This window comes from Cupressus sempervirens, chromosome 8 (assembly GCF_028749045.1).
Source record: "Cupressus sempervirens isolate cs-2001-9-10 chromosome 8, ASM2874904v1, whole genome shotgun sequence".
Classification (NCBI taxonomy): Eukaryota; Viridiplantae; Streptophyta; class Pinopsida; order Cupressales; family Cupressaceae; genus Cupressus; species Cupressus sempervirens.
The window spans coordinates 62,476,440-62,496,250 of record NC_143125.1 but is presented as its reverse complement, the minus strand read 5'-3'; the positions used below and the strand labels follow the sequence as shown (position 1 = coordinate 62,496,250).

The window sequence follows — 19,811 nt, the reverse complement described above, 5'->3', positions numbered from 1 at the left end:
AGTGGAGTCCTTAACTGTGTTGAGATTAGATTTGAAGCCAAGAGTTAGTTTCAAGGTTGAAGGTGGAGTTTAAAATCAAATTTGGGGTTATCTGAACCTTGTGTAGGAGATTAACAAGTGTGTTTATGTCATGATAGCACTTCAAATTATACATTGCATCCAAATTTGATAATAAAGGTTGTTAAAATGTTATTCAAAAATTATTGCATTTAAATCGAATATAACAAACATAATCAAAATTAATGATATTCCATAAACATGAAAAATACACATGATCCACGATAAATTGAACAATACTAGATACTAAATTAATATGTATATCATTGTGCACATAAATGACAAAAATATATATCAAAATACATGTATCCATAAACAAAATTTTACACAAATATATATCAAAGATCATGTATCCATAGACGAAGTACTCAAATATATATCAAAATACATAGATCCATATACAAAATGTGGCTGATCATGCCATCAGAATGTGTATAATATCAATGTTCTGTATACAATGTGGCATATGCCATCTCAAAATGTCTCATGATGCATCCTACGACAATTATACTATCCTAGGGTGCTGGTGGATGATCAAAATGCAGCCTCTTTGTTGCACTAGGTGGATTGGATGCCTCCTACATAAACAAAAAAGGAAAACCCAAAGTTAGACTACTAAATTTATATGATTCTACGTATCTAACATTGAATTACACAAATGCATAATGATCTTTTTTCTAATGGAGATTTATACTATCAAAATTTCATAATAAATATCTCTCTCGTCGACCTCTTGCGCCGATCAGGAGTCCTCTCGTATGCCCTTGGCAATGCGAGTACCTCTCTGATTGTGGGTTGTATATGTTCAAATACCTTTGTCAGATGAATCTACAATTTAAACTATAACATTATAATTCATAGCATGCTAAATCTATAACATATTTAATCATGAATTCAAACTACAACTTACTATTGTAGGTTCCTCCTCAGGAGTGAGTGGTCGCGTCATCAAATCTACATAACGCTCCCGTCAGGCCTCATGTGCACTAGGAGTCTCCTATGAGATACAAAATAGTAGTTGTTAATATCACAGAAATCAGTTTTGGATTTATTTATGAAGATAAGGATAATAAAAAATAAATGATACTTATACATACAATGGGGCTCTCAGTGTGAATGGAAATCCCTGATGGTCTACGATGCAGAATCTATACAGGCTCATTACCAGTAGCCACGTCCTATATACAATAAAGAATGTAATTAAATAGGATTACCACAAACATTTCACAAGAATGCATCGATATTTAATCAAATAGAAAGTGCCTAATTACCTTTCATTTGTCAATGCGTGCTGGCTCACCCCCCGCACTTTGTCCCCCCGGGTCAGGTGCTACCTGTAAGATAAAAGAAAGATTAGCAACCATATATGCTACAATAGCAAATAGAAAAAAAAATGCGAACACAACATAATGTACTGTAGATTTCTAAAGGCCAAATGAAATGGCCGAGAGCGTGGCATCATCAATCTGTCTGAGCTCCTCCTCGGTCATCAACTAAACGTGAATGAAGATCACATACATATAAAAGCCAATATGGCTTAAAAATTAAAATTACTCTATTATAAAAATTAACTTTAAATCACATGTCATAACAAAAATATATATAAGCATACCGACACTGACGGAGTCCATGCCTCTACATTCCCGTCCTCTCTCGCATCAGGGTCTATAGCCTCTGTGTGTGTCTAGTGTATCCTCATCTAATACAAAATGATACTCAGGAAGATCACCTATGGGACCCAGGCAAATATTCTTGCACATAATGCAAGTGTGAGGCACACAAATGTGTGATGAGCTAGCCGATGATGAACTAGCACCAGCATCATCAACACGAGGAGGCAGGACAGACCTAGCCTGAGATATCATTAGGCTACTCAACCTATGAATGGCTCTGATGGTCTGAGAGCTAGCCTCTCTCATAATATCTGGATCCTGCACTCGAGGAGGAGGGGAGATATCAGTGAGGGGGACAAAAGTGCCAGCTTTCTTCCGCTGGGAAGAGGGTCTATCCTGAGGAGCTCCTAGTCCTAAGCCCATGTTGGGCTTAATGCTCCAATAATTCACTTTAAGTTTTAACACAAATGCTGCATATAATTTTCTAAGGAAATAAAATGGTTTGTCTAAACTGCCATGTAGAGGGATATCAAAGACCATCCACCAACGATCCCAAAAGTTTGCACATATGGCGTCATTTGTGCACCATTTAATCAATAATTTGGATTTTTTTGGGTCTACTAGTAAACTCGTTTTCGAGTTCGCAAAAAGGCTGGCCAAATCGTCTTTGCTTATGTTGAGGGTTGCAACCTCATCATAATCCAAACCATCATCAAACATCTCGTGCATTTCATCACGCCAATGAAGAGCGGCATTTCGTTGGTTTGTAAGGGTTTCAATGTTATCCACTATGGTGTTTAACGTGGATAACATAGGAGCCAATGCGGGTACATTATTATATGTTCTATGCAAACCTCTCAACTCGGTGAGATTTTCATTTATCAAATCCTCGATTCGAGGAGGGTTTTGAAGGGTAGAGGATCATTTGGTGGACAATTTTGTGGGGGTATTGGATCGTTTGGTGAGGGGTTATGAGGAATATTATTCCCTGCCTCAGTGTCATCATTCTAATCAGCTATTCCTATTGAATTGCAAAACATAATATATATTTTTTTTTTTAAACCTTAATTTTGATCTTTTTTTTCAAAAAAACCCTAGATTCAACTAAAACAAACAAAATCATGCTAAAATCTATTGAATTTAGATTTAAAATGAGTTTTTTAAAAAAAAAACTTTAATATCCGATATCTGATCGACTATTTGATATCCGATCGCGTGCAAATACTGGCCCCCAAAATATGCGAAATAAGGACCCGCAGGTCTGGTTTTGTTTTTATGTAATGTCACAGATACCAGACATTCGATATGGCGCATATCTTATATTTTATATATAAGATATAACATATATAACATATATCTTATATTTTATATGATATTTTAGATATAAGATATTACATTATATTTTATTTTATATTATATTATTTTATTATAATATAATATTATTATTATATTATTATAATATAATATTATCATTATATTATATTATTATAATTTATAATATATTATACTTTTTTATTATATATTATATTATAATATATTACTTTTTTATTATTATATTTTATATTATATTATATTATATATATTTTTATATTATACTTTATATATTACATTAATATATATTATAATATAAAATATTATATTATATTATATTATTATAATTTATAATATATAATACTTTTTCATTATATATTATATAATATATTATTTTTTATTATTATATTATATTATATATATATTACATTACTATATATTATAATATTAAATATTATATTATATTATATTATTATAATATAATACATTATAATATAATATTATTATTAAAGTATAATATTATATGATTATAATATAATAATATTATTATTATTATATTATAGTACAATTATTATTATTATTATTATATTATATTATATAATATTAAATAATATATTATACTATTATAATATAATATTTTTATATTATTATAATATAATAATAATGTTATAAAATTATTGGATATCTGATGCCAAATCGAATATCCGATAAGGCTCGACCTTTCCTTCCAGGTTTGGTACCTAAATAGGTGGAAAAAAGTTAGAGCGAATTTTGAAGCGCTTTTAGACGTGTTCAAACTCTATTTTTTTCACATCGCCACTTTTTGGCACACCATGATCCTGCACATACCCTTCTATCTCCCTCTTGAAGCTAACCATCTCGAGACTTGTGATTTAAGAAAATCTCCTCACTCAACTCCCATCTTCCAAATCATTAAGAGGAAGGAACACATCTCTACTAAGATCAAAATTCATCTCTTGATCTTGAATCTAACATGTGACATTATCAAACTTGGATTGATTTTTCATCTTGTGAGCATGAATATTCCCAAAATATATGGTTTGGTGTGGGTCAAGAACATCAAACTAACAACCGACTACCTATATAAAATAGGATCAACATCCTCACCTTCCATATCTTTGGTCAACTTCAATCCTAATGACATTGGAGTAGAGATACTTTTGAAATCTTCCATTTTAAATGTTCTCAACAACTCTAGAGAATACTTTCTTTGAGATAGGTAAGTTCCATCATCTTTCTGCAATACCTGGATGCCAAAAACATAATGCGGTAAACTAAGATCTATAATCTCAAATGTATCTTGCAAATTCATTTTTATGTCACTAATTTTGTTCATGTTGTGTCATTGTGTGATGATAAGATCATCAACATACAATACAATTATTATTATGCTTTCACATGAAAATGTGGATCATGAGGGATCTAATGGAAAACATGGGTTTGGGAATTTTCATCAATTTTAGCATACCAAGCTCTTGGAGGTTGTTTTAAACCATATAAAAACTTCCTTAATTTGCAAACCATGTGTTCTTTCCCTAGGCTTTCAAATCCTTGTGGTTGTGTCATATAGATCTCTTCATCAATTTCACCATTTAAGAATGCATTCTTGACATCCATTTGGTGAAGATGTCACTCGAAATGAGCTTCTCATGCTATAAGAGTCCTCAAAGTATTAATCTTTATTATTGGGGAAAAAATTTCTATGTAGTAAATTCCATCTTTTGGAGAGTACACTTTTGCCACTAATCTAGCTTTGTATTTTGCATTAGACTTGAACTTAGTCTTATGCACCCACTTATTGTTGATTACATTCTTGTCTTTAAGAAAATCCACTAATTCCCATGTCTTATTCTTTAGCAAAGAATCATATTCACTTTGTATAGATTATTCCCACTTATCCTTTCCTTTAGCCTCGTCATATGTTTGAGGGTCATTACTCTTCATTGCGGTGGTCATTAGAGCATAATTTAGTTGTTATGTCTTTTGATAAATCTCTTGAATATTCTTCATCTTTGGAGACAAACAAGATTCTTCAAATGTATTAGGGGTCACCTTGGTTGTTTGCTCAGATAACATTCGAAGATTCACCATTATCTATGGTTGCATGTTGAATAGTAGAGGATTTTACCATATCCTCAAAACCTTCATTAAACTAGAATTCTATGCTTGTGTCAAAAACATCTTCCACACTAAGATGTACAACCTATATCTCTTCTTGTTATCATAATAACCCACAAAGATGCACTTGAGACCTTTCTTATCAAAATTATTTTCTCCAACTTCATCTAATATGTGACCGAAAATTTCACATCCATATACTTTAAAATAAATAACATTTAGCTTCTCTCCACTTCAAGCTTCTTCAAGAGTAGTATTTTGTAGACAAGTAATGAGAGACCTATTCAAAACATGAGATGCAATCTTAACAGCCTCACCCCAAAGAAACAAAGGAATAACTTTTGATTGCAGCATGCACTGTGCCATTTCTACTAATATCCTATTCTACCTTTCAGAAACAACATTTTCTTGAGGAGTATATATGTTAGTCACTTTTCTTTTGATCTTGTAATTTTCACAAAAAGTTTGAACTTAATGTTTACATATTCTCCACTACTAGCAGTTCTTAGTTGCTTGATCTTATTCCCACTTTCGTTTTCCACAAATGCTTTATATTTCATATTTATTAAACACTTGGTCTTTTTGCTTAACAAAGTAGACCCAAACTTTCCCTGAAAAATCATCAAAAGAATGTTAAGATGTACCTAGCTCCTCCCTTTGATGTGGAAATTCATAGGTCCGCATAAACCACAATGAATAAGTTCAAGAGATTTTCTTACCCTTCATGTTGATTTATCAAAGCTATCTCCATTTTGTTTACCAACCATGCATCCTCCACACACACTTGTATTTACTCTTATCAAAGGAGTTCCATCAGCCATATTCATCTTTTATATCTAGCCAAACTTTGATGGTTTTAGTGACCAAATCTTTGATGCCACAACTCACTTGTGGAAGATCGTGTGGTAATATAAGTTATTTTGTCAATAGATGCCAAAAAATACATAAATACCATCACTCTCAACTTTCATTGCTACTACGTTGTAATCATCATTAATATTTTTTATTAAACACTTATCTAAACAAAATTTGACCTTATAACCATGTTGAGTTATTTGACTTATAGAGAATATTTTTTGTTAGCTCAAGCTGATCTGAATCGTTTTGTCAATTCAAAGGACAATACCGAAAGAAAGAAATAGTGGTATTGTAAACACATAATAAACAATATCAAGAATTCAATTTACTCATAATATTAAATAGAATTTCATGTAATTGTGGACAATCTTGTAAGTGAGATGTATGCTTGCAAATCAATCAAATTTGGACAAACCCGTGGAGGAGTTGTGTGTTCGAGCTCATAAAAGTTGGGCTATCCCGTGAATGAGATGTATGCCCATGAACTCTATAGGAGTTGGGCAATCCTATGGTTGAGATGTCTATCCATGAACTCCATAGATAAGATCTGATACAAATTGTCAATCTTAGCAAACGAGATGTATGTCTATATATTCTACCTTGTTGAATTCGACTTGAGCCTCTTTATACATCTTCATGGAAGTTGAAAGGTCGCTTTATCTACATTTTCATTAGAAATTAAATGGACAATTCCAAATAAATTGAAAAGTCTTTCCAATTGAATAGAGATAATAATTAATTAAAAGATTTGATTTAATCTAATATGCCAGTCAATTCTTATCATTCGTCCTTCCTTATGAGGCAATGGGCCCCACTACCCCATCATCCTCCAAATGAAGTAACAATGTCAACATGAAGACAAGGCTCTGAATCTAGTTCTTGGAAAGGATTCAAAAACTCTCCTCAAATTTAAATTTATAAAAACCTTGAAAGTTGAAAATTGATATCCATTCTTCGCGTGTGTTGAAACTTCCTGTTGTCATATTTTACAATGGCTTCTTGATTGATAGATTAAACATAATTAACAAATCTATGCCATACTATTCTGTTATTGTTTTCAATATCCTCGGGCAACTGTTGCTGACCAGTCGAATTAATTTCTATATTGTTCTTCTCTCCTTGGTTGTTCATGATGACGACCATGGCCGCTTTCTCTGTTACAAATTGTAATATTTATGACCGTATAAATTTGTATTGCGTACTAAAGAATCAACAAAATTACCCAAATTGTGTTGTGAATGTGAAATGCCCTTCAAATTATCCCAAGAAGCAATAGGAAGGAAATGTTGCATATGATGATCTCATAGTCGTTGACATTGCCATGGATCATGAGTAAAAACATATTGACCCAATTGTTGCTGAAAATTGACCCATATGGAACAATAACATCTAAATTTGGTGCTTTGTAAATAAACTAGCAATTGCACCTTAGTGTGAAATAGGTACACCAAATAAATTTTGAAGGTCAATTATGGAAAAGATCATAACCTAGATTATAAACATAACCCTAATTTTAATTATTACATAAAGCTAAACCATTATCCTAACCATAACCCTATGCTTAACCATAAAATTAAATGTGTTCCAAAGTCTAACTCTAATTCTAACCTTACCCTAATCCTAATCCATGATAATATGTATGTTGTAATCCCTTATACTAACCATAATTGTAATAGGAACTCCATTTTGGGAAAGAAAATCATGATCTAAATTAGAAAAAGATTGGCTTCAATGAAAGCAAGTGTTTAATGTTATTTGATTGAATTCAAGTTTGAAATATTTGTATTTCAAATCCTAATAGATTAAAGTAGTATACTAACAATAGATAATTTTTAAACTAAATTCTAATTTTAATCATTACTAAATAACTTATATTAAATTTCATAAATTAACAAAACACACAACTATGCTACAAAAAAAATAAAAATTTAAAAACAAACGAACAAAATAATAATATGAAGATTTTTAAAATATATAACAATACTAACTTTTTAATAAAATAAACTAAACTAATCTAACTTAAATTAAAAATTTAAATAAAACAAACTAAACTAAAATTTAAATACTAACTAAAAAAAACTAACTTAAATTAACTATTAACTAAACTAATACACCAATCCTAAACACTAAAAACACCCTACTTTATCATTAACCGCCCACACTCCCACCACGTCAACCCACCTAAACCCTATCCTATACTAACACCCCTCACCCACCCTCCTAGCACGTGGGATACCACTCCCAATGCAAGTGCAAGATTGGATGGCGCACAGTCCAAAGGAGTCCGCAAGGAGAAGAAGGGAATGGTGGGACGGTTTGGTTTAAAATCAACAAACTATACACCTTCAATCGTCTTGCACTCCCCTTGTACGCTGCGAACCGTCAATGTAATTCTGAGGTTGGACAACTCCAGTATAGGAACGCCTTCAGCGTAATTATGGACCTAAGCTTGTCATGTTGGGTCGTTATTGCTAAGGCTGAGGCGAAGCCAGTCTCGCAGGAGGAACCATATATGCAGTTGAAGGCCCTAGCCTTACTCCATGAGAATGTGGAGGTGGAGGTTGCAGGCTTGAAACTAGATAGCCTCGTCCTTGTCCTACCCACCTTTCAAATTGAGGTCCCAAAATTCGGTTCTCTATTCTCGGAGAAGGTAAAACATTTGGTCTTGATTGAAGATTAAAAGTGGTGTTAAAAGTCTCTTGAATGGTTCCTGATCCGTGGCAGTTAGCATGAAATTCAAGAGCTTGAGGAGTTGGAAAGACTGCAGGGCAAAGATAACATTTGAATTCCATTCTGTTGAATGATAAATATTCTTCTTCCATTATGTTCAATAGAGAGAAGTAGTTTTGTTCAAGGCAAAAATATGAAAAGGATGTTGAATGGTGTGTATCAACTCTGTTTTCTTCTCCCTTCATGGGTTTCGCAATGGAGGCAGCTGAAATGATATATTCCCAATTTAAAAGTTAATAATAGGAACTTTCACCAACTTTGTCATCTTTTCATCTTAACACCTTTCTCAAGATTGATGGGGCAGTGAATAAATTAGTTGAGAGAAGACAAAAAGCTGCAGACCTCAAAAATTTTGAAGGTTTTCCAGACAGAACAGGACTTTTCGCCCGACTCAAAGCACTAACCCCTTTTCTCACTGCCTGATTACTGCCATTAATCATACTTACTAGTCTATCATTAACCCACTGGTAATCCAGAGCATTTTTCTGTACATCATCCTTTTCTTGAACAATATCTTTACCCTGACTAGAATCCTTACCATGTGAGAGATTTTTGTCCACGCCGGGGATCGTATTTCTGGCATCTTTAGGAAGGTTTCTCTCGGTAGAGACCCGCACGACATTTCACATGGGATGCCCCCGAGCACTCTGCCACTGTGGAGATGTCGACATATCTTTCTGCCTGTATAAGAAGAATCCAATTTTTCTCTTCTCACAAAAACCTTGTGCAAAACGAATGCTCCTCCGTCGGTTTCTCGAAGCTTGTGGAACGTTCGAGGCCATGATCTTCTGGAACATTCTAGAAATAGTTCTCTGTGAAATAGATTTCAGCCCGAAACAGCTTGAACTAAATCTTCCACGAAGCAAATCCCAATTGTCTCCCTCCTCTAAAAATATGTGGTTTCCACAAAAATCTGCAAGGTTTAATAAATATTTCTAGTGACAACCACTTCTGTGATTATTGCAAAGAAACTGGAATAGGAGAATGCTGCAGAAATCATTAGCAGTCAGAGGAGGTGAAGATGGAGGGATTTTGCTTTTGAATCTTTGGCTTTGGTTGAATCTTTGGCTCTGATACCACTAATCTGAATCGTTTTGTCAATTCAAAGGACAATATCGAAAGAGGAAATAATGGTATTGTAAACACATAATAAACAATATCAGGAATTCAATTTACACATAATATTAAATAGAATTTCATGCAATTGTGGACAATCTCGTAAATGAGATGTATGCCTACAAATCAATCAAATTTGGACAAACCCATAGAGGAGTTGTGTGTCCGAGCTCATAAAAGTTGGGCTATCCCGTGAATGAGATGTATGTCCATGAACTCTATAGGAGTTGGGCAATCCCCTGGTTGAGATGTTTGTCCATGACCTACGTAGATAAGATCTGATACAAATTGTTAATCTCAACAAACGAGATGTATGTCCATATCATTCTGCCTTGTTGAATTTGACTTGAGCCTCTTTATACATCTTCATGGAAGTTGAAAGGTCGCTTTATCTACATCTTCATTAGAAATTGAATGGACAATTCCAAATAAATTGAAAAGTCTTTCCAATTGATAGAGATAATAATTAATTAAAAGATATGATTTAATCTCATATCAGTCAATTCTAATCATTAATTTTAGCCACAATACTGCAAGTTCTATGCCAAGTATTGTAACCTAAATTCATAATTCAAATCAACGATATCCAAGCTTGTTCAGGTTGGGATTGGTCACGAGAGATCTCTCGGATTATCTTCTTTTGAGACGCACACAGTCACAAATGGAAAAACAATCATCGAAAGGGACGGATGAATCCCTCATAACACTAGTAGAAGAGGCATTAAATAAACAACGTGAAGAAATGATGCAACAATTTTCATAAATGCTTGAAAAATGAGAGTTACATGTCCGTCCAAGCAATTCAAAATTTGGCGGAAAAATCCCATTCAAGGTGCGAGTAGATTTTGACATTCTAATTTTCAACGAAAAATTGATGCTAATGTTGTTGATGACTAGTTGTCCAAATTGGAGAGGTATTTTTGTGTTAATAATTTCTTAGATATTGAAAAGATAACCTTCACCCTCCTCAAAGTTGAGAATCATGTGAAGTTGGCATGGGAGCTACACTTAACAACTGAGGAAACCCAAGAATCTCAAGATGGACATGAATTTTTTGTGGTATTTGATGGAAAACCCACATGGGAAGAACTTGTAGAGCATATAAAACAAGAATATTACCCCGAGGATACCTATGAACACAAATATATGCAATGCAAATTACTCCAACAAAAGAAAGACCAATCAGTTCAAGAGTACACCAACATTTTTCATGTTCTCTTTGCAAAGCTTGGCATCAAAGACCTAGAAAAAATTGAGTTCTAAGTATAAGAGTGGTCTTCATAGATACATTCAGATTGAAATGGATTTCTTGAATATAGAAACATTACCCAGTGCTTTCAAATATGCATCAAAAATTGAGGAGAAGTTCAAACAAAGAGGAAGGAGGGAAAATCCAATGAACAACAAATGGAAAGGTGAAAGTAATAAGTCAATGGGAAAACAAATAGCCAAGGAACCATCTCCAAATTCACCAACAAAGAAGACATGGGAGGTAAGGAAAATAGGGCAAGAATTAGGTATGTGGTGTGAAATCCATAAAAGTCTCTCATAACACTAAAGATTGTAGAACTATAAAGAATTTAATGATGGAAACCCATGAAGAAGCTATTGAACCCAAGATGACAGAAGTTGGAAAACAAGAGGATTAACAAATCATTGACGCTGACCCATATGGCACTATGGCCACTACAAAGGTATTTTCTCGTGATGATGAAGAGAGATTATTTCATTCACAAATGTGGGTAAGAGGAAATGCTTTACATTTTATTGTTGACAGTGGTAGTCAAAAGAATTTGATATATTCTAAGACTGTAAAGAGATTGAATCTGAAGACAACATCACACGCACAACCATATTCTATGGGATGGGTGAGCCAAGGGTGAGGCATTCAAGTAAACAAGCAATGTTGTCTTTCATATTCCATAAAACCATTCAAAGATGATGTGATCTATGATGTAGCTCCTCTTGATGTGTGTGATATTCTGTTGGGGTAGCCATACATGTATCAACGTCATGGAGTGCATGAGTCAAGACCACGAAGCGTGACAATCAAATTAGGTGAACAAAAGTACCGAATTCTAGAGGTAAGTCCTGCACACTCTGTATCTTTGATTAGTGCAAAACAATGTAGAAGGTTAATAGCCCAAGCTAGTACATTTGTGTTATTAATGATCCGTCCAGAGGAACAAAAAAGAATGTGTAATTCACATTCCATGGTGTTCTGAAACCGTGAAAAAAATTAATAATGAAAAAGAGAAGGTAAAGAAAAGAGAACACTTAAGAATGACTCACAAAGACACGTTCAAAATTCTTTTTATAGGAAAAAAATACATTAAGATGTTTGTAAGCACAAACTACCTTATTAGAGAGTTGGGGCTGAGAGCATGAAGTTTGCAGCTGAATTTAAGAGTACATTATGAATACATTATAATTAATTTATTTTGACAATATGTACCCAAAATTAATAAGATATCTAAAACTAATATATAATTTATTAATTTTAAAAAGTAAAATCAATAGTGAGGTAAAAATTAGAGTTGTTAATAATATAGTTAAAAAATCTATATTTTTCTTTGCAAGAGTAAATGTTGAGTACAGTTGTTAACAAGAGGCGCAAGCGCCAAAGTTCTTGTCGAATTTGATGATTTTAAGATATTAAATGTGTCATAGTTTAGAGATCTATGAAGTTGAATTTGTCAAACATGAAATGTTCTTTTACAAGTTTTATAATTTGTAAGGAATATATTTATGATTGTTAAATTTGCATTGTGTAGAAAAATAATAACCATAAAATATGGTTGAATTAAAAAAAGCTTTATAATTTGCAAGGAATGTATTTATGATTGATAAATTCCTTAGCGGATGTTGCAAATATAAAGAACGTTTTGCTTCCATAAGAACTAAATTTGAGGTTTGAATATAATATTTATTTGGGGAAAATATTGTAATCTAAATTAAATCTCCACACTAACATTTGTCAAGAAAACATCTTCAAATTCTTTGTACCTTCTGCAAATCTTTTGTCCATTACACTTAGCAGAGGTTGAAATATGGTCTTCAACAAAATAGCCACAAAGAATTTTAAGGATAATATTTAACACCAGGTTTCTCATGGAAGGATATGATGTTGCTATTGCTATACATCCTATCTGTTCCTTCACAAAAACTCTAGAAACAATTCCTTGTACCTTGATCGAGACAAGAAAACACATTAAAAACACTAAACAAATGATATTAAACCCCTTGGACACCAAGAAAACAAAATGGGCTCTCCCGAGATCGACTATAAATCATGGGAAAATTGTGCCAACAAAATTCACAAGCTTTGAAATGAAATGGGTATGGCTCCCAAAGATTTTAGATGCTTGAAAAATAAGAAAAACTTAGAAAAATGGAATGGGTTTTTCCCAAAGCCATTCAAAAGCCTGAAAAAAGTGAAGTGGGTATTCTGAAGCTACGACAAAGGAAATGGGTGTGAGCCAATTTCATCAACAAAGCTACTAGTCACCATATATGTTTGGAGTGTAAAAATTGGCTATGCAAACATAAGAGGCTTGAGATATCCATCTTTGTAGTATCTAAACCAAAAGCTACCTGACAAGAAATTTTTTACCAAATAGATTAATTGCCAATGCGCCACAAGATTTGTATTGAGGCACATCATGAGTGTGGCTTAAAATGGGAAACTACAAAAATGGAGAGAGAGTTTCATCAGGACGAATAAAAAAGTAAGGAAACAAAGAAATGTACCAAGGCATTTGATGGGTATTGCTTAAAATTAGAATTTTAGAATCATGCTTAAAATAGAAAAGCAGAAAAATGAAATCCAATGATCCTTTGGCCGTCTTACTGTTAATTTTTACAATTCTCTATGCATTTCCGTTCTCGCTAAAATTGTAAGATTCTTTGAAATAAAGTTTCTTTCAAATGTTACCTACCAGCGTCACATAAAAATCAAATTCTAAAGATAGTAAGAAAAAAACTTGTAAACCCTTAGAGTTCAAATCGTATTTTATTTCTAAAAATATTTCAATGGCATCTATAGAAATTGTCCACTAGAATTTCAATCCCAAATCTTTACTTGTTGTCTATAATTCACTCAAAAATCAAAGCATTTTAAATTCAATGCATAGAACAACAGTGAAGAAAATGGATGAGAGTAAAAGCACCTTCCAAACATATCGAAAGTGGAAAAAAGTTACTCAAAAGGAAATTGCAGATATCAAAATCTTTGGTGGTGGACGATGAAATTGCCACCTTTCTGTCCCAGAGGAGCACAGGAGAAAAATCACCGGCTTTCAAACATGTAGGAAAGATTGAAAAAAAGCAACATTCCAAGTTTTTAATAAAATACAAGCTAAACTTATGGCAGGCGGTAGACATTAAATTTTTTGGACAGATATTAAAGGATACATTTATTGCACTGAAATATGCTAGCTTAGTTGTCACTAATGCTATATAATTAATTATTTTTTTGAAAGTAAATATAATTTATACATTGCCTTCTACAATACAGACCAATAAGTTTAATGGTATTTTGTTTTTTTCATTAAATAAAATCAAAATCTGAACTTTATAATAAATTTTGATCTGAGAATAATTCTAAAATCTTTTTGAACAAATTAATTAGTTTTAGAAATTTAAGAGATCCAATAGTTTACTTGCCTTTGGCAAGAACTAATAATATAATTTTTTTTTAAAACAATATTTTTCTCTGAGAAGAGTAAGTGTTGGGTTGGTTCCTTGAATCAAAAGCTCTTCTCAACATAGTTTATTTAGATGAAACCTGCCTAGAACACTCGGAATCCCCAAAAGAATCTGTATGTAGATTTATGTTTCAACTGTATGGAAGATATCATAAAACGGTATAGATGAGCCGCTTCTTAAATTCAAAGAGAATGTGATAATCCAAACCAAAATACATCAATATTTTAATCAATTGCTTTAGTCTGACTCAAGATTTCCCATGCCTTCACTAAGTTACTCCATGTTCAATATCCCAGCTTTTTTAACCCAAAATGTCAATGATCCTGAAAAGGAAAAATGTAGGAAAAATTCACTTATATTGTTACAAACTATGATTCTTATCTATGATGGTTTGACATTCTCTATGCTGCTCGTGTACTCGGTTATCCCTCCAAGCGAATTAGCAAGATGCAGCTGCAGCTCTATATCTTACACTTCTATTATTGGTATTAAGTTATTTGTTAAATTCAAACGTTTATGATCACAAAGTCATCGATGGGAAAACCTGAAAACAATAGGAAAACTAGGCATTTCAAGGAACTTTAAAAGGGCCATGGTGTTGTAGGAAACAGATTGTAATGCGGTGTAAAATCTTTGGAAATTCTATTTCTTATCCCTAATAGTGCCTTAATAATGGTGTATAGTTGATAATATAAAACTAAAGTTTTCTAGTAAGTCAATGTGTAAAACTTCTTATTCATTAAATATATATATATATATATATATATATAACTTCTATTCAAATTATATGTGTGCCCTCTTTTAATCCACCAATTGCAGTGAACGATGGATTGAACTGTTCAACCACTAAATTAAACAATACGCATTCAGAAAGAAATTGCCTTCTTTTAATCTACGAATTGTAGTGAACGATGGATTGAACTGTTCAGCCACTATATCGTTGGCTGATATTAACTCCTCCACCAATCCGTCATTCCTCCACCATCCATAGCCACAGACAAACAGCCGTCAGCAGCAGACAAGTAGCTGTCCAAAGGCATCCTTAGCCGTCTAAGCATCCTCCAACATTTATTGTAATAGCTAACTCTATGCATGGTCAAGATAACATTTAATATGCATTTTCTTATAAATAGAATAAACTGGGCCTGTGGCCAGCAGAGCCCATTTTGGGTTTCTCCATGACTTTTCCTCTCTTGTTTGGTTTTTTTTGTTGTGTTGTGGTGTAATTTTCATCATAAATTAAACAAAATGCATTCAGAAAGAAAAGTCGTTGCGAGCTCATGGGAAGGCCACGTCAATGATTAATTTCTTATTAATACGAGCTATGTTGGGGTGGGAGGGTAAGGGAAACAATGAATGAAACTATTGCACTGCACCTTGGAGAGCGTTTGACTTCCGAGCTGGTGCAAAAGATTTTACAAGAGGCGTCCTTGGTTAGCAATTTCAGAGAGGATTTGGAACTCATATGCGACGAGTTTCACTCTGTCAAATGTCTACTCAATGATACTCGTGGGGCAACGAATTCCAGTACGATGAGTTATTGGTTGCAGAAACTCCAAGATTTCGTTGATGACGCCGTCGATTTATTGGAGGACACGTCTCAGGAGCATAATAACATCATTTCTCGCTATCTTGTGGGTCGCAAGATTCGGGTGTTGAAGGAGAGAATTCAAAGAATTCACCGAAGCTTCCAGTATGTCAAACGCCTTAGAGACATGGATGTGCACTTGCAGCCGAGTTCTGCAACGAGTAATAGAGTTTCCGTGGAGAGTGGAAGAAGATCAAGTGACCTGATCAAGGCATCGAAATTAGGTCGTGAGATTCCGGTGTCGATATTGGGCCGTAAGATTGGGGCGCTGAAAGTGAGCCGTAAGACTCGGGTGTTGAATCGCAGAATTCAAAGAATTCTTGAAAGCTCCAGTGGTGTGCTCATCGATGGTGATCCGGTGGTAATGAGGGATGATATTCTATGTGGAGTGCTCATGGATGATAATCCGGTGGGAATGGACAAGTATGAGAAAGAGATTGTTGAATGGCTGACCAAGGATGACCATCGAATCATTGCTGTCACGGGGATGGGAGGCTTAGGCAAAAGTTTGTTGCTGCAACTCGTGTTCGATTGCCAAACGATGAAAGAAACTTTTGACCATCGGATTTGGGTCGAAGTGTCACAAAGCTTCTCAGTTCAGCAGCTGCTCCAGCATATAGCCTCGGAGATAAGACTCCCTGAAGACAGACGTCAAGCTCATCTAAGCGTGAATGCGCTCAGGGACAACATCCGCAGCCACCTTCAAGGAATTCGGTGTTTACTTGTTCTGGACGATGTGTGGGACAAAAGAGCAGAGGAATTAATTGTTTCTAACGATTTCAAGGTTATGATTTCAACGCGTGACAAGAAAGTTGCACAACAGATGGGGGCACAGCGAATGTGTGACATGGCTTGTTTGTCTCAGGATGATAGTTGGAAGCTGTTCTGCAAACATGCGTTCCGTAGCGACGAAATTGAGAGTCTTTCAGAGAGGCTGAAGGAAACGGCCAAAGGCATTGCAAGAAAGTGCTCGGGATTGCCGTTAACTCTGAAGACAGTAGCAAGATCCATGGCAAACGTCAGCCGGCTTCCTAACCAGTGGGAATCCACCTTGAACCGGTTAAATCAAGTCAGCACAATCAGGGACGACGTTCTGCCAATTCTCAGGTTAAGTTTCGATGCACTGCCTGATTATCTCAAACATTGTTTCCTTTTTTGTTCTGCATACCCGGAGGACACTAGGATGGGTTGTGAATATCTAGTACAAGTATGGATTTCTGAAGGATTTGTTAATCCTGAAGAAACAGAGGATCCATACGAGCTAGGACGATCTTATCTAAACCAGCTCGTTGATCGTAGTATGATTGAATTTGTACCGTATGATGGGAAAGATGATATGATCAAATATTGTAAAATGCATGATCTGCTACATGAGTTAGCTCTTTTAGAGTCTCAGAAGAACACAAAGTGTTTATACCAGGCTGGAAGAAGCTTGGAAAATTTTCCTGCAGAAAAATGCAGGGGCTTACGGAGGATTTCATTGATTAAAAATGAAATAACTACCATCAACAAATCCATTGCTTCTCCTGAGCTGCGTACCTTGCTCCTGTGGAAGAATCTTCGTCTCAAATCAATTTCTTCACGATTTTTCAGCAAACTGAGACGTATGAGGGTGTTAGACGTGAGTCAGACCACCGTCAGATCATTGCCAAGGTCTATTGCAAAGTTAACGCATTTGAAATTCCTTAATTTGTCCAGGACGGAAATTGAGAAGCTGCCCAATTGCTTGAGTGCTCTCACAAATCTCCTTTTCCTCGACGTTAGTGAATGCGAGAATTTGACAACTTTGCATTCAGGTATAGCTAAACATCAGTTATTGCTGCATCTAAATACTAAAGGTTGTGAAAAATTAGAATTCCTACCTGGTGGAGTATCCAAACTTGTCTCTTTACGAAAATTAGGACAGGTTGCATTCAAAAAACAGGCACCGAATGCGTTACAGCTGATGGGTTTGAAAGGTTTGACTATGCTCCAACAGCTCTCAATTATTCTCAGCGGTTCCCAAGGTCTTAGAGAGGGAATCTTCGGAGAGATGACACAGATGCGGAAGCTCTTTTTCAAGAATTCCGATGATAATACTCTCATTCACCTTCCTGACGACATGTCTCTCATGAGGCGACTGGAAATTCTTCACCTACACAACTGCGTGCTGCCCACATGGATTTCTAATCTTGAGAACCTCATGGTGCTTGTCCTAAAGGGAGATCATTCTGCAAACTATCGACCTCTGCAAACAATGCCAAACTTACAGCGACTCATCCTATTGCAGAACAACCATTGCACCGAGTTCCCCTCAGAGTTTGGAAGGTCCCCATCATTTCCCAAACTGGAGACCTTCGTCATCGAAGACTTTGCCCTTCTGAGGAGCTTTCCATCTGTGAAAGAGAATGCAATGCCAAAGCTAAAGTACTTTCGCTTGCAGAATTGCAGCCAGCTAATAGGATTACCCAAAGGCTTGAAAAGACTGAAGCATCTCGAGGAGTTAAAAGTGATCAGCATTGAAGCTTGTAAAACTGATCCCCGACTCAAGGAGGATGGCCTTTATTGGAATCATTTCAAACAGAATAATATCAAATTCAGTTGTGAGTAGGGGAAACAATCTAGTAACTGCCCAGGCTAACTTCGTGCACCTACAATTCCTAATCCATATGTCAAAATGTGCCGATTTTTTCGGTGAACCTTTGTAGGTGAGTGAAGAGCTTAAAGCTAATCTTTCGGTTTTCCCACATTCACGGAGGTCTTTGTACAACTCGTAGAGTGTGACGTGGTCTAAAAGTGTCATTTTAAAATGTTCGTCCAATACCCATTGCCGATATAGTAATTTTTGAAGAAATGGACCAATCAGCAATCAAGAAAACTAAAAAAATGAAAAAAAGCAAATACTATTGGTGTTCATGGTGATTTGTTTTGGCGTGTTTGTGTACAGGTACCGGGGTTTTTTGGCAGTAATTGTTGGATGTGAAGTCCAACAGTCATGTCTATTCATTTCATGTTCCTCTCATTTGTCTCTTTGTCTTCTTGTGAAGACTGTTGTATAAATATAAGGGCAAAGCCTTGTGTATGTAAGCTACAAGTTGCAATGACTCAATAAAGATAGGCTCTGCTCTTCAGTCTGGACGTAGCCACATTTGTGGTGAACCAGGATAAATCATGCGTCTCTTTCTTTATTTTAAAGTTTGCAATTTATCTTTTAGATTTAACAATTGGTATCAGAGCATGTAAGATCCGGAAGAGCAGAGTTTAAGTGAGGTTGTTCAGATATGAGGTTGCAGCATAAGTTGAACTTCAAGTGGGAGATTGTTGAATGTGAAGTCCAACAGTCATGTCTATTCATTTCATATTCCTCTCATTTGTCTCTTTGTCTTCTCGTGAAGACTGTTGTATAAATATAAGGGAATAGCCCTGTGTATGTAAGCTACAAGTTGCAATGACTCAATAAAAGATAGGCTTTGCTCTTCAGCCTGGACATAGCCACATTTGTGGCGAACCAGGATAAGTCATTTGTCTCTTTCTTTGTTTTATAGTTTGCAATTTATCTTTTAGATTTAACAGTAATTGGAAGGGGGGGGGGGTGGCGGAGATAACAGTTAATGTGGTGGCATTGTCTACATGGGTGACAACTGGCTCGTAACCCCTAATGGGGACCCACCTTATGTCAGGGCCTTTAGAGCCTGCTGCTACCAGTACCAACC

The 19,811-nt window shown here is 34.9% G+C and overlaps 1 protein-coding gene and 1 long non-coding RNA gene across 3 annotated transcripts in view; one reads left to right on the top strand and one right to left on the bottom strand.

The window, feature by feature from the left end:
- Positions 1-436: 436 nt before the first annotated feature.
- LOC149541610 (uncharacterized) overlaps positions 437-19,811 on the bottom strand; it is a 125,726-nt gene continuing 106,351 nt past the window's right edge. Inside the window, exons 5-8 of one of the 2 annotated variants that reach the window (XR_016355149.1) lie at positions 1,329-1,391; positions 1,155-1,235; positions 968-1,054; positions 437-635 (exon numbers count right to left, since the gene is read on the bottom strand). This is a non-coding gene — a long non-coding RNA (uncharacterized LOC149541610). Of the gene's footprint in view, positions 636-967; positions 1,055-1,154; positions 1,236-1,328; positions 1,392-19,811 lie in introns of those variants that run through there. The other variant, XR_016355148.1, reaches the window with a different exon arrangement.
- On the top strand, positions 15,694-19,615 carry LOC149541611 (putative disease resistance protein At1g61300). Its single transcript, XM_089796792.1, has one exon. The coding sequence runs from the start codon at positions 15,884-15,886 to the stop codon at positions 18,707-18,709; it is 2,826 nt and encodes a 941-aa protein (XP_089652918.1). The 5' UTR covers positions 15,694-15,883; the 3' UTR covers positions 18,710-19,615.